The following is a 16,235-nucleotide window of genomic DNA, read 5'->3' as shown; positions in this document are numbered from 1 at the left end:
TCCCCTACTCAATCCCCCAATTCCTTTGAATTTGTTCCATGCATATTTTCTGTTCATTTCCTTATGCATTCATTTTCTCTCCAAAAGAATATAAGTTTCTTGGAGGCAGGAAGTGGTTTGAGATTTTTATTTTTTTTTTATTTTTGGAGGGGAGGGAGTGGTCCTTTTACTCCCTAGTAAATCCCTAGTATAGTATCTAACACAAAACAGACTCATCATAAACAGATTGATTGGAAATCTTTCTGTTTACTTGTAACTATGCAAAAGATTGTGCCAGAGGTTCTGAAGGCAGCTTCCAAAGATATCCCAGATGTAATCTCATCAATGGCACCATCTTTGTAATAAATGTATGGTCTCACAAAGAGATGACTTTAATGTTTAAAAAAATTAATCACATATAATATACTGACTGTTAGTTCTTTGCAGACATAGTTGACTGTTTTTTTTTCCATGTAATTCACTGTACCTGGGACAGTAAGTGTTATGTCATAATCAGAAGGTTAGAGGGGCAGCTAGGTGGCGCAGTAGATAGAGCACCAGCCTTGAATTCAGGAGGTCCCGAGTTCAAATCTGGTCTCAGACACTTAACACTTCCTAGCTGTGTGACCCTGGGCAAGTCACTTAACCCCAGCCTCAAAAGAAAAAAAAAAAAAAAAGGTTAGTGAGTATTTTAGCCAACATTATATAAAGCTTTATTAAGACCTTGATTTGTATCTTTCTTCCTTTCCCCAGCCCAACATTATAACAAGGACGTACAGTTAGGCAAAAATCGTGGAACAGAACACCCTTGTCTGATAACATATGCAGCATTCTGCCCCCTTTGTCCCCCCAACCTCTCCAAAGAGAAGAAGGTCATAAATTGATTATCTCTTCTCAGGGGCCAAGTTTGATTGTTAGTGATCCATCCGCTTCTGCATTGTTTTATTGACCTCAGTTATATTATTCTACTCCTGTCAGTTGTTTTCCCGGTTTTATTAGATTCCCTTAGCATAATTCATGCAAATCTTCCCATTGTTTCTGAATTCATCGTGCTATCCATTCTGCCCCATAAGATATTCAGTTATTTCAGGATACTGGAGTTTGTTCAGCCAGTCTCCAATCAACTCAGTTCTTTCTAGCTAACTAATTATTATACTGTGTGTTCAATCTCAGTCCCTTCTCTCATTACTCCACATAAATTAGACCTCACAGGCTAACTAGCTCTGCTCCCCATTAAGTTTCAGATTCGTGTTTAATAGACTGCCTCTGCCAAATTCTGAAATGTCCATAGAGATGAATAGCAGAGCCTGGTTTCAAATTTTACCATAAAATATAAGATGGATCACAGTTCACGTACGGGTCATTGGTGGTCAGCAGCCACAAACAAAAGCGCCACTAAAGACATTCTCCACAAAAATATTCCATCAGACAATTCAGAGAAGAGGAAGCTAATAAGCTGAGCTTGAGCGATTCGTTATGAGGTCTTTGTCTATCTACATGACCTTTTTAAGAGGTCGCCTGTGTTATTTGTAGTGCAAGAATGGGTGACAGTTTGTGAGGAGTCCTTATCTCTTTCATGATTGCTTTTGTTTGTTCAACATGTAGCACAGTGCATGGCACAAATGCTTATTGTATCCTCCAGCTAGAATGCAAACTCTCTGTGGGTGGAAATTTTTTTCTTTGTATCCCCAGGGCCATGAACATACTAGATGTTTATAAGTAGTTCTTTATTGAAGTAATGAAAACTTGTTTGGGGTCATGTTTTTGACAGGATGCTATAGTTATTCATGAAGTATATGAAGAAGGAGCAGCTGCCAGAGATGGAAGACTTTGGGCTGGTGACCAGATTTTAGAGGTAAATGGTTTGGATTTTGCTTTGAAATGAAATCCTGTGAATGACTTCCCCTTTGTCCACAAGAGGGGCAGATCAGCAATTTCCTTGGTGTAAGAAAATTCCCAGGGCAGCTGGATGGGTGCAGGGCACCCATCCAGCCTCTTCACACTTACTAGCTGTATGACCCCAGGCAAGTCACTTACTCCTGTTTGCCTCAGTTTCCTCATCTACAAAATGAAGTGGAGAAGAGATGGCAAACCGTTTCAGTATTTTTGCCAAGAAAACTCCAAATAGGGTCACCAAAAGTTGGACAAGACTGAACAAGAAGGAATTCTCTGAACCAAGGCAGATGGTCCATGATCTCGGAGCACTAGCTCTGCACTGTTAGATTGTCTCCCCGAGTCACAGCATATGGTAGAGGTGGGATCAAACTTATTTCCCCTAATTCTGAAGTTAGTTCACTGTCTACTGTGCTCCCTCTTTTGTGTTTACACTGGCTCCCAGCTCTGAAAATAGTTTTCTCAAGGCACATGTTTGAATTACACCAATTAAACAGTGTCAGAATGGGCAGCTCACCCCTTTCCCCACTGGTTTTCCTGGTCAGCTGGAATGCGGTTCTGGGCTCTCCTGTCACCCCACCATCCTTTGCCAATGGCTCCATCACAGCAGGTTTTTTTCATTTGTCACGACTTTGCGTGGTCATGAGTGTGGCAGTTCAGTGCCAATAACTGGGTGAAGGAGAAGCCACAACCGGTAATTTGTGTAGGGTGGACCAAAGAGCTGACTGTAGCCCAAAGCCTTTAGGCAACATTTATTTCCTTTATTGGAGGAATTTAATTGACTAGTTAACATTTTATGGTGAGCATGTGTGCATTTTGCTCAGTGACTTTCATATAACCCAGGAAGGCTGACGTCATTGGGTCTCAGCCTGCAATGGCTTCTGTCTCTGGGGAGGAAACTAGAGAGCCAAGTATGGGCTAGAAAATATAGAAAGGAAGGGGTTAAAGGTGTAACCACACTGACTACAAGGTGAAAGAAGGCTTGGCTCACGCAAGCTATCTCAAGGCAGACCTTGACTGTATTTCCATGCTGGAATGAGTGATATTCCCGGTGGGTTCATTATATTATATGCGTATAGGGTTAGCAAAACAGAGGGGGGCCTCTTTGGGGATGGGCTTAATAGTTTTTAACACAGAACATGGTTTTAATGATTAGGTTTTTCTCCTTTTATAATCAGCTAGGATTTACCCAAAGCTGGTAATTAGCATGATGAGGTAAAAGGGAGAGAGGGCAGCAATTCCTTAATTGAATATTTGGAAAAGGTCGACTGCTCGCATGCTGTGAACCGTAGCCAGCCCTTACACTGATGGCGAGGACGCCAAGGGTCAATACTGTTAAATTTCCTTAAAGTGAAAGAGACTTTTTCAAAAATTGCATTCGTGTTTTTACTTAGTACATCCTGGTCATTTCTAAGTGGATCTCTCCAAGAAAGCCTCCCTTTGTAGCAAAGAAAAATAATTCAGTAAAACCAAGCAACACAGCACCTCTGGGCAGCAGATGCCCCATCCCATCCCTCTATCCCTCACCTCTCCAATGAAAGGAGGAGGGATCATAAACTAGACAAAACTAGACAATAGAACCACCCATACTTGTCTACCATACAGAAGACAGATTGGGTGGAGGGGCAGTTTTAGAGTTGGAAAGTTCTGGTGCAAATGTCTAGATACATAGTTGCTGTAGGGAAGTCACTCAAACTTCCAGTGTCCCAAGCAGCTCTTAGCCTGTATTGCAGGTACTAATGCTATAGCATTAGTAGGGAGAGTTTCCCATGATGTAGAAATCATAGAATCTCAAGTTTGGAAGGGGCCACAAAGGCCACCTAATTCAACCCATATCTCAGTCACCAAATAACCATTATTAAACACTTATTGTGTACCAAGTGTGCCAATAATATGTAAGACAAAAATGAAACTGTCCCTGCTCTCAAGGAGCTTAAGTTTTTTTGGGTAAGATTTCTATATATATGGCCAACATCAAGAAGCCCATTGCTGGTTCCAAAACTCTGCTACACAGCATCCTCTCCATTTCCCCTAAGGACACTTCTTCTCTGGATCCATCCATGCACATGGTCTGTTCTAGGTTTGTTCCTGGGCTTCCTGTGTTCTAATTAAAGGATTGTTCACGGCCACAGACAGCTAGTACCAGGGCTAGAGTGAGCTGCCTTTCCTCCTCCCTAAGCAGCAGATCAGAGCAGTGTGGACATTATCCAAACCAGAGAAAGGAGAGAGCACCAAGTTTGTGGTCGCTCACTTTTAAAGACACTCTGAGTCATCAGAATTTTCTCAGTGGCCAACATGGGGATTGCCTCGTCTCCTCTAGGCATTAAGCCCTCATAGCGTTGAATTATATATGTGTGGTCATCTGGAAGAAGCCAGGAAATCTTCGCATGGTCTGTGGAACTGGTAGATAAGTGTATGGAAAATTCTCAACGAATCCAAGATAATTTTTCCAGGGAGGAGACCATTAGTGGGGGATGATGTTCTATTTTTTAGTGTTTGAGCTGAGTGAGGAAACTGGGGATGTGAAGAGGGAATGCTTTCCAGGTCTGGGGACAGTCTATGTAAAGGAACGATAGAGAAACATCGAAATATCTGAATAAGACTCTTCTCTATCACATACGTGGTCGTCCAGCCTCTTGTTGAGAATCTTCAGGGACAGAGAATCTATCACTTCCTGAGGCAGCCCATGCCATTGTCTAAACACAAGTCAGAACCTCGAAAATGAAAATCTGAGACACGATGTTTATTCTTCCTCATGGGCAGTCTTCAAGCAGAGGCTGAATGATCTCATGTCCAATATGCTGTAGAGAGATTCTAGGTCAGGGATGGTCCCAGATGGTCCCAGAGGTCCCTGCTGCCTGAGATTCTGTGATTCTAGTGACATTCCCGTGCCCGTGCATCGCCACATTCGTTGCCAATGAGCATGTGTAGCGTAAACATGGCAGAGCAGGAAGCAGAATTGGAAATGCCCACTGATCTGTCTCCCTGCCTGTCTAGTGCCTGGCCTCGTTCTATTGAACAGATGGATCTGTATCTTCCTTTTCAGACCATCCAGGAAAAGCTAGTCTGTCATCTCCATCAGGAATCCATCCTAGCATGACTTCAGTGCCAGACAGGCCAGGCCATGCATAGTTTGGAAAACAAAGATCTCATTTGGTTATATAATAACCTAACAGGACTCTGAAGGTGTTGACGTGGTGGACCCATTCTGAGCGGTCTCTCCACTCATCCTGGATTTGCCCTGCTCACTGTACATATGGCATCACCCTGTGCTTCAGTCCTCCTTTAGGGTCCCATTCTGGCCCGTGGCAAGGATTTGCATGATACTTGACCGGGATTAGTTGGTACAAGTTATGGACAAAAAGCTCTGCAATTCAAAGGAATGGGTAAGAATATCACAGAATCTCTGAGGTGAAGGGGATCAAACTGACAAGCCAGAGAAGAAAATGTACAGAATGTCCACAACAGTAAGGAAAGAAGGAGGGAAGGGGAGAGAGAAGCAAAAGGAGAGAAGAAGAAGGCGGGGGGGGCGGGGAGAAGGAAGAGTGGTGGAGAAAATGACCCTTCTTTGCAGAGATGGGAGCTATGGTAGTAGAATCATGTACCAACTGTCAGAGTTTTTGGCCAGTTTTCTCTATTGTGTGTGTGTGTGTGTGTGTGTGTGTGTGTGTGTGTGTGTGTGTGTGTGTGTGTTTTCTATTCATTCTTGAAGAGCTGCCTTGCCTAGTAGTGGAAGGAGAGAGATATTTAGAAATGAAGATGAAATGTTAAAAAATAATTTACATTTAAATTTTTTTTAAAAAGAGATCATAGATTTAGAGCTGCTAGCATTCTGAGAGATTTCTGAGGCACAGCCCCAGTTCACACTTTAAGGAAGTGTGAGAGACCGAATTCGGACCCAAGCCTTCCTGACTCCTAGCCCCATCGCTGTATCAGATGGCCTCAGATGCATTTAGCCCTTTGCTGTAGTACAGCTTCAGTGCTGATACTTCGCCACAGATTTGGCAAAAACCATCCTGTCTTCCAACTCTATAATTCCCAAGTTATAGTCCTAAACTTTCTCTTGCTCAGGTGCCTTATCCTAACTTTCTATCCTTACCTTCTTACCTACCCAGAAACAGCATTTTGACTTTGATAAAATTACCCTCAAGTAAGGGGGGGGGGAAATTAACAAACATTTCTGTATCTAATTAGGAAGCTTTTAGTCAACGGAGGAGCCAACATACAAACAATTATTAAAAAAAAAAAAAAAAAAGATACAGACAAAATTGTACAAAAAGGATTTCTTGCAGAAGCTAGAATTTTACCTGAGAGCTAGGGAGACCATGTAAGCAGAGAGGAGGAGGGAGAGCATTCTAGGCATCGGGAACAGTCAGTGAAAGTACCTAGAGTCAGACATGTCTTGGGCCAGGAATGGCAAGTTAGCCTGACCCTTAATAATCCTATATTAATGGCTCCAATCTCACATCTCCAACTACCTTTCAGACATCTTAAGTTACCTGTCCAAAACCGAATTCATTATCACTACTACTAAACTTTTCCTTCCCCTTTTCTATTTCTGTCAAGGGCAACATCATACTCCCAACCCTCAGCCTAACAACCCAGGAAGAATCCTGGGTTCCTCACGGTTTCTTACAGTCTCTCCCCAACCACTCACCCATCCATATCCAAGCTGTTTCCAAGGTCTATCAGTTTCACTTTTGCATCTTAAAGATTTCACCTCTGTAGCATGTCTTGTGGATTTCACCTCTTAGCATGTCTAGTGGATTTCACCTCTGCAGCATGTCTTGCAGATTTCACTTCTACAATGATTCTTCAATAGCTCCTTTCTCTCTGATACTGTCTCACTCTGGTGCAGATCCACATCACCCCATGCCTGATTGGTTATTTCCTGTGACTGGAATTCTCTCCCTCCTCACCTCTGCCCACTGACTTCCCTGATTTTCTTTAAGCTCCAACTTTTTGCAGAAAGCCTTTCCCAACCCCTCTTAATTCCAGGATCTTCCCTCTCAGTCATTTCCCATTTATCCTGTATATCTTCTTTGTACATAATTGTCTCTCCCATTAGATTGAGAGTTCCTTGAGGACAAAGACTATTTTTTGCCTCTTTTTGAATCCCGACACTTAGCACAGTGCCTGGCATATTTGTTGTTGTTGAGTTGCTTCAATCATGTCTGACTCTTTGTAACCACATTTAGGGTTTTCTTGGCAAAGATACTAAAGTGTTTGCCATTTCCTTCTCCAGTTCATTATAAAAATGAGAAAACGGAATCACACAGCTAATAAATGTCTAAGCTCAGACTTGAACTCCGGAAGATAAGTCTTCCTGATTCTAGCTTATAACTCTATCCACTGTGCCATCCAACTGCCCACTTGGCTCTTAATAGGCACTTAATCAACTGACATTACAGGGTCCATCCTTTGGTAGGAAGTAAAAATTCAACATTTGTTTATATACCTTGAGTCACTCAGATGCCATCTAGTCCAACTACCTCCTTTTATATAGAAGGAAATTGAGTCTTAAAGAGGGGACATACCTTGCCCAAGATCATAAAAATACTGAGTCAGAAAGAGGATTTGTTGATTCATTGATAAGATCTCTTAACTCCTATTTTTATCTTGCTGAATCATAAAAACATTGCTCTTCTCCACTCTCCTTCCCCCCCGCCCCCCAATAATTGTAGTAAGGAGTTTTTGCTAAAAAGTGGGATGAGTTCATGGAGTGCTTTGACCTTCTTGAATATCTCTTCCTGCCCTTGTTCCTTTGGGGGTCTAGACTTATGACTCCATTAGCTTCAGAAAATCCCAAGCTGGAAATTCTATCTACCACTGTAAACTGGCAACTTGTCAGTAATTTATAGCCTTGGAAAGTGGTCTGGACCATAGGGTTGTAAATCCAGAGCTGGGGGTGGGAGGAACCTCAGAGATTATCTAATCTAGCCTCGACTCCTCTTTTAGAAATGAGGAAACATTGACCCATGAAGCTGTCAGACATGAGTTCAATGACCACACTCTTTCCATTAGGGTACCCTGCTTTGTGATTCTGTAAAATCTACCCAGACTAGCTTCTATAACTAGGCTATTTCAAGGAACAGAGAGTTCCTACCTGATTAACCCCTTCATCTGTTAACACTAATGCCTCACTCTCCTTTTCTGTGGACAGAGTGGAAAATGACTTTTGTTTAAACAAATGCATAGCTGTTAAATGTGGGGACTCTGTTATTATGCTTCTAAAAATGCATAGAATCTTTGTGGGATTTTATTAATTATAATAAAATTCTTCACAATATTCCATATATCAGGTAATATTTTTAGCTGACCTTAATGGCATGTCCAGAGTAGTATGTGATAAACTGAGGTATAAATAGAAGCCTTGAACGAAGGATGGAGCATAGGCATGTGGCCTCAGTAATTACTGATGCATTAAATAAGGGCTGCTCTAGTGGTGCTAGATTGATGGGCTTTGAGGGGCAATGCTTTTCATTAAAATCAAAACTGTTATGGTTAAATACCCATATTGTGTGAGTGAGGAGAGGGAGAGAGGAGATCTCTTTGGCAAATTAGAAAGTTCAGCTGTAGTGTTCTGAGCTTTTTTTCCTCCCTTGCTTAACACAGAGTGAAATCATGGTCTCGTGTGCCCTCTATTGGGAAAAAGCAAAATAATCAGCCAAACACTTGAGGTTCTCTGAAGCCAATGTTTTCCCCCTTTTGTTCCATGGGCCCCATGCAAATGCTGAATGAACTCCTGTGAATTTAGCAACCAGTTCCCTCTTTCTAACAGACAGAAACCTTCCTTTTCTCTCTTACTGTAGTTACTTCAGTTCATCAAAAAAGCCCTTTGAAATATACAGGAAATCTGAGAGGAATCATTAAATGCCACCTAAGCCTCCATGATTGTGGAGAAGAAAAAGGCCGTGTCTTCACCAGTCCCTAAATCACAACATTGGACATGCCCTTCGTATCTACTTTATCCACCTCCTTTTTGGATGAAAATCCCTGCTAAAACAGCCAATGGGTGTCCTCTAGCTTTTGACTCCAGAGCCCTCATGAGGAGAATAAACTTAAAATACTTCTTAAGTGCCAGATATTACCTCTAATTGTTAGCCTGACATCAAGCCTTCATCTGCCTCTGTAATTTGTATCAGTTGTTTCCTACTGGAATACTCACTAAATTGTTTTGAGCTCGTCTTTTTTTATTAAGTTTTTTTTTTTTAATTATAGCTTTTTATTAACAAAACATATAGGTAATTTTTCAACATTGACCCTTGCAAAAACTTCCGTTCCAATTTTTCCCCTCCTTCCCCTCACTCCCTCCCCTAGATGGCAGGTAGTCTCGTACATGTTAAACATGTTAAAGTATATGTTAAATACAATATATGTAGACATATTCATACAGTTATCTTGTTGCACAAGAAAAATCAGATTTAGAAAGAAGGTAAAAATAACCTGGGAAGAAAAACAAAAATGCAAGCAGACAATAACAGAAAGAGTGCAAATGCTATGTTGTGGTCTACACTCATTTCCCAGTGTTCCTTCTCTGGGTGTAGCTGGTTCTGTTCATCACTGATCAGTTGGAACTGATTTGGATCCTCTCATTGTTGAAGAGAGTCACATCCATAAGAATTGATCCTCATATAGTATTATATATAGTATAGCATTGTTATGATCTTCTGCTTTTGTTGAGCTCATCTTTTAAAAGAGCTTGGTAATCAAAGGTGCAGTAGAGGGCCATATGCGAGGAAATCCAGGAATAATCATTTCAGAGCACCAGCAAGAAGGGATAGAAAGAGGCAGTGGTTTGGGAGAATGACTCTAAGCCCAACTCCCTCATTTACTATCTCCCCCCCCCCCCAGGCTGGGGTTAAGTGACTTGCCCAGGGTCACACAGCTAGGAAGTGTTAAGTGTCTGAGACCAGATTTGAACTTGGGTCCTCCTGAATTCAGGGCTGGTGCTCTATCCACTGCGCCACCTAGCTGCCCCTCATTTACTATTTCTGGGATTTGAGGCAAGTCACTTAAGTTTTCTGAGCCTCCATTTTCCTCATCTGTAAAAAATGGGCATAATAATTGTCCCGGGTCCTTCTCTAATTCAATTCCTGAAGATATTATCTTGTTCAGTGCTATAAGTGAAATAACTGATATAAAAATATTTGATCAAATTATAGCTTTGGGAGTTGCTAAATGGCACAATGGATAGAGCACCGGCTCTGAAGTCAGGAGGACCTGAGTTCAAATGTGGTCTCAGATCCTTAACACTTCCTGGCTGTGTGACCTTGGGCAAGTCACTTAACCCAATTGCCTCCAAACAACAACAAACTATAGTTTCTTCCCAACATAAGACCTTATTACAATTGCTCTGATTGTTGTTCATTCTTCCAGGTTAATGGTATCGATCTGAGGAATGCCAGCCATGAGGAAGCCATTACCGCCTTGAGGAAAACACCCCAGAAAGTACAGCTGGTTGTTTATAGGGATGAAGCACATTACAAAGATGAAGAAAACTTGGAGATTTTCCCCGTCGATCTTCAGAAGAAAACGGGCCGAGGACTGGGCCTAAGCATCGTTGGGAAACGGTAAGGCAATGAAATCATTTCTTCTTTGAGGGTCCCGGTCTTTGACTGTGACTCACGAGAAAACAAAACTACTATGTGAACCTCCTCATTCTTCACAGTGTCCACTGACACATAGAGACTTCCCCAAAGCAATGAGCAAATGACACATTGAAGTCCGGTTGTTTCAAAGCCAGATTCCTCATGAATTCTCTTTTTAAAAATTTTTTATTATAGCTTTTTATTTACAAAATATATATCTGGGTAATTTTTCAGCATTGACAATTGCAAAACCCTTTGTTCCAATTTTTCCCCTCCTTCCTTTCATCCCCTCCTCCTCATTAATTCTAACAAAGCTGGGACATGTGCAGGTATGACTTCAGTCCTCTTAGGACTATTTCCAAAGACTTGTATATCTCTTATGAAGTTTCTCATCTCTCTAATATGTCTCCCACACAGTTAGGGTTGACCATGTCGAGAAGCTCCAGTGTCTCCCTAGTGCCCTCCAGTAAGATACAAACCCATCCTCTTGGTATTTAAAGCCCTTCCCAGCATGCTTTCGGGGAAATCTGAGAAGACTTGTGTGAACTGATGCAAAGGGAAGTGAGCAGAGCCAGGAGACAATGTTTCCAATAAGAGCAACTTTGAAAGACTTAGAAACTCTGATCAACACAGTGACCAACCCCTGTCCCAGAGGACTCAGGAAGGAGCTGGCCAGCCACCTCCAGATAGAGAGCTGATGGACTCAGAGAGCAAACGGAAGCACAAATTTTTTGGACATGGCTGATGTGGGAATTTGTTTTTGCTTGATTGTGCATGCATGACTGTAGTGGGTTTTATTTTGTAGAGTTAATGGGGAGATGGGAGGGAGAGATTTGGGAGCTGAAAATGAAATTGAATTCAAAAATAAATCCCTTTACAACCTGACTTTTAAGGTCTATCTTTCTAGCTTTAGGAATTACTCCTCTTTGTGCACACTACAACATTTACAAAACTGTCCTTCTCAGGGGCAGCTGGGCGGTGCAGTGGATGGAGCACCAGCCCTGAAGTCAGGAGGACCTGAGGTTCAAATATGACCTCAGACACTTAATATTTCCTAGTTGGGTGACTGGGCAAATCACTGAACCCCAGTTGCCTTGCAAAACAAAAACAAAAACAAAAATCTGTTCTTCTTATTCATTCTCCGTGTCCATGCCTTAGAACAGGCTGCCCTTCATCAATGAAAGGTACTCCTTGTTCCATGCATTTCTTAGCATCTCTAGTTTCCATGTCAAATGTCACCACCTCCTGGGTGAAGTCTGTCCTGATCCATCCAGCTGTTAGTTCCTGCTCCCCTCCCCATTATATGGATATATTTTGTATAAATTTGTTTCCCCCTATAGAATGGAAGCTCCCCGAAGGCAGGCAGTACTTCATTTTGTCTCTGGCTTAGCACAGAATAGATGCTTGCTTGTGGCCTGTGCCCTTGGAGCCTGATGATCAGAGAAGGAGCCACCGTTTTTTAAAAGTCCATAACTGGATTAGGATCTCATACGTGTGGGCTGCAACCCTTCCACATCTTCTCATGCTGGACAGTTCTCGTTCACATCTTAGACTCTCTGAGGAGCTGGTTCCCAATATTCCTGAGGCCTTAGAAGTTTATAGAAGATGGAGAAAATATGAGCTAGTTAAAGCCCCAGGTTCCCAAGTTATTGGACAGTCCCTTGACTCAGCGCTCCTGGCTCCAGCTCAGAAGATCCCCTGAAGGAGCAACATTTAATGTCACTGGGGATTCAGTGAAGCTTGCTTTCCTTTTTTTTTTTTTTTTTTTTTGGTGGCTGAGGCAATTGGGTCACACAGCTAGGAAGTATTAAGTGTCTGAGGTCAAATTTGAACTCAGATCATCCTAACTTCAGGGCTGGTGCTCTATTCACTGCACCATCTAGCTGCTCCTTGCTTTCTCCTTTTAAGCAAATTCAAAAGCCATTGGCTGATCGTACCTTATTCTCCAGCCTTAACCTGACCCTGTTCCATCTTTGCTCCGTGGCCTGGCCATCATTCCCTCTATAGACACATGTATCGCTGGGCAGCTAGATGGCTATCTCTATAAGGTATATGACTTTTATACATACAGATATATATATATATATATAAAGAGAGAGAGAGATTATAAAGATTATAATGGTATAGATGATAATGATTTCTATGATGTTTCTTTCATTAGAAAGTAAGCTCCTGAGAGCACATTAAGTGGTACAGTGACTAGAACAACAGGTCCATAGTCAGGCAGAGCTGAGTTCATATCTGGTCTCAGACCTTACTAGCCGGGTGACCCTGGACAAGTCATTTCCTCCTGACTGCCTCAGTTTTCTCATCTGTAAAATGATCTGGAAAAGGAAAAGACAAACTACCACAGCATCCTTGTTTCACCTTGGATGTGACCAAACAACAACTTGCTTTGGTAAAGAATTTTCATATTCATTTGGAAGAGAACTAATAATAGCCAAAATTTGTATTTAAGGATTACCTTATTTGACTCTCATAACAACCCCCAAATTTAGGTGCTAGTAGGGTCCTCGTTTACAGATAAAGAAACTGAGGTTGTGATTGACCCAAGGTCTGGGGCAGGATTTCTATTCGGGTCTTGTCGCCTCCAGGCCCCACATTCTCTCCACTCAGCCATCTGACCTGCTCCAGTAGAGCTCATCCACGTGGATGTTCCCTCCATGACGCAGCTCGCCACCCATCAATCTCTGCTCATCCCGTGAGATTTGGGGATGTTTTCTCAGAAATTCCCCTCAGACTGGAGCTGCCCTTTTTTGTTGTCATCTCCAAAGTACCAGCAGAATACCCGGCAGATCTGTTCCTTCTTTCTTGGTCTTCCTAAATGGGCAGCCCATACTCATCTCGCACTCTGCTTTTGCTTCTTGCTTCCCTGTTTATAATGAGCTGGCAATACTTTCATACCCCCCCAAGTCTCTATTCTTTGCCCTGGAGGGGGTGTTCACTCTCGGTTCTTCAGAGAAACAAGATGTTTACACACAAGAAAGTTCAAATTCAACAAAACTGTATTAAAGATCTACTTTGGGGGGGGCAGCTAGGTGGCGCAGGGTATAGAACCCTAGTCCTGAAATCAGGAGGATCTGAGTTCAAATCTAGCCTCAGACACTTAACGCTTCCTGGCTGTGTGACCCTGGGCAAGTCACTTAACCTCACTTGTTTCCGGGGGGGGGGGAGGGGGGAGATCTACTTTGTCTCAGTCATGCCGGATGCTTGAGATACAAGGATGACAATGGGGAAGATAAAGATAAATAACAAACACTTCTATCGCTCCTTCTGTGTGCCCAGTACCATGCTAAGTGCTTTCCAAAATGGTCTCCTTTGATCCCTACCACAGCCCTGGGTGGTGGTCATATCATCAGCTTCATTTCACAGGCTGTGACTTGCTCTGGACCACCCAGCCAGTAAGTTTCTGAAGCTAAATTTGAACTCAGATCTTCCTGAATCCAATCCCACTGAATCCTACCCTCCAGGAGCTTACTTCCAATGAAGGAAACAGCATACATCCAAACAGATAAATAGAAACATTTCTGAAGTGTCCAGTTTGAAAACTTTGCCCTCAAGGAATTTCCATTCTACTGAAAGAAACCTCATACATACAAATGGGCAAATGCCAACTCTGTGCCAGTCGTTGTGCCAGGTGCCAGAGACACAAGACCAAAACTAGCTAATGCCTGCCCTCAGGGAGCTTCCATTCTACTGAAAGAAACCTCATACATACAAATGGGCAAATGCCAACTCTGTGCCAGTCGTTGTGCCAGGTGCCAGAGACACAAGACCCAAACTAGCTAATGCCTGCCCTCAGGGAGCTTCCATTCTACTGAAAGAAACCTCATACATACAAATGGGCAAATGCCAACTCTGTGCCAGTCGTTGTGCCAGGTGCCAGAGACACAAGACCCAAACTAGCTAATGCCTGCCCTCAGGGAGCTTCCATTCTACTGAAAGAAACCTCATACATACAAATGGGCAAATGCCAACTCTGTGCCAGTCGTTGTGCCAGGTGCCAGAGACACAAGACCAAAACTAGCTAATGCCTGCCCTCAGGGAGCTTCCATTCTACTGAAAGAAACCTCATACATACAAATGGGCAAATGCCAACTCTGTGCCAGTCGTTGTGCCAGGTGCCAGAGACACAAGACCCAAACTAACTAGTGCCTGCCTTCAGGGAGCTTCCATTCTCCTGGAAGAAATACCATCTCCACAAGTAAATCAATGCAAACTCTGCAGGAAGTTTATACATATGGGAATAAATGCTCTTTCCAAAAGCACTTGGGAGTCTGCCGTGTGGTTTGGGGGTAATGTGCCCCAACTTGGAGGGCTGGTGTGTAGGGGAAAGAAGTCACTGGCCACCTGCTTTGTGATCTTGCCCAGAAACGGAAGTGGAGTCTTTATCTCAGACATTGTGAAAGGAGGGGCTGCCGACCTGGACGGAAGATTAATTCAAGGAGACCAGATCTTGTCGGTGAACGGAGAGGACATGAGAAGCGCTTCCCAGGAGACAGTGGCTACTGTGCTCAAGGTGAGTCTATGGCTCTGGCGTCGGACCACGTAGCCAGCAGGCAGGTGTCCCCCATGCCCACTGTCATCCCGAAATTCAAAAAGGCGGTGCTATATAAGGAATCAGGAAGCATAATTACCTAGAGCCAGAATCTGTTGGTTTACGTGACAATATGGGAGGAAAAGAATCTTTTCTTCATTTTAGAACTTAACCCCAGAATCCAAGATGCAGATTTGCTTAGTGGACAGGAAACTAGGGAGCTGACTCCTAGCACTCCCGTGTGTGTGTGTGTGTGTGTGTGTGTGTGTGTGTGTGTGTATAAGGTTATATATAACCTTGTATATGTATATATGTATGTGTATATATATAAGATTATATCTAACCTCTCCATCATTCTCAGTGACTCTCTTAGTCTACTAAGTCACAGGCATTGTCCGTGTCCATCAGCGGGACTGAGTTTTCATAATTGGAGTTCCTTTCCTATTCAATCACTCAATAAGCACTTATTAACCACCTGCTGTGTTCCAAGCTCTATACAATGGGGATAAGAGGCAGCAGTGAGCAGTTGCTACCCTAAAGAAGTTACTTTCCATTGGGATGATTCTTATCCCAGATAGGGAGCATTGGCTCACAGACGCACCAAGCAAGCTTATAGCCTTCCCCTGATGGTTTTTTCTGTGTTTTTTTTCATCCTAAGTGTGCTCAAGGCCTTGTGCAGCTGGAGATTGGAAGGTTAAAGGCTGGTTCTTGGTACTCATCAAGGAAAACCTCTCAGAACAGCCAGGTGAGTGGTGACCTTGAAGGATGACTAATAGTCATGGACAAGACATGGGTGGGCGTCTCTAATCTGGAGGGAGGGGAGTGCTGTGGAGAGACTCTGGGAATACTTGCTGTATGATCTTAGGCAAGTCATTAACCTTCATGATCCGGACCCAGGCAAACCTTTAAGACTAAGGTATAGAGCCAGGGCTTGAGAAGAAGGAATTTCTGATGGAAATTTGAATGAATCCTACTAGAAAAAGGAAGGAAGACCCCAGCCTTAGTATCAGAAACCTGGGTTCAAGAGCTGCCTCCCTCTTCTTCATTTGCTTGCTTCTACTGTAGAAGGGGGACAATAATTCCTGCACTATCAACTTCATTGAGCTTGGGGGGTTGGGGAGGAGGGATGGGACTAAATGAACTAATTACATTTAGGTTCATATAACCAACTTGTCAAATGCAAGACGGAGGGGTGGTGTTTTTAGACTGTTTTTCCTAAGAAAGATGTGGAGGTT

The 16,235-nt window shown here is 42.8% G+C and overlaps 1 protein-coding gene across 1 annotated transcript in view; it reads left to right on the top strand.

The window, feature by feature from the left end:
- The window catches only part of PATJ (PATJ crumbs cell polarity complex component), a 335,316-nt gene that overhangs the window by 297,103 nt on the left and 21,978 nt on the right, over positions 1-16,235 (top strand). The window contains 4 exon segments of the mRNA XM_074265778.1: positions 1,751-1,834; positions 10,252-10,445; positions 14,835-14,982; positions 15,659-15,745. Of these exon segments, the coding sequence (XP_074121879.1) occupies positions 1,751-1,834; positions 10,252-10,445; positions 14,835-14,982; positions 15,659-15,745 (513 nt within the window).

This window comes from Sminthopsis crassicaudata, chromosome 4 (assembly GCF_048593235.1).
Source record: "Sminthopsis crassicaudata isolate SCR6 chromosome 4, ASM4859323v1, whole genome shotgun sequence".
Classification (NCBI taxonomy): domain Eukaryota; kingdom Metazoa; phylum Chordata; class Mammalia; order Dasyuromorphia; family Dasyuridae; genus Sminthopsis; species Sminthopsis crassicaudata.
Note: the sequence above shows the minus strand (reverse complement) of the source record. Positions and strands in the feature narration are given on the sequence as shown.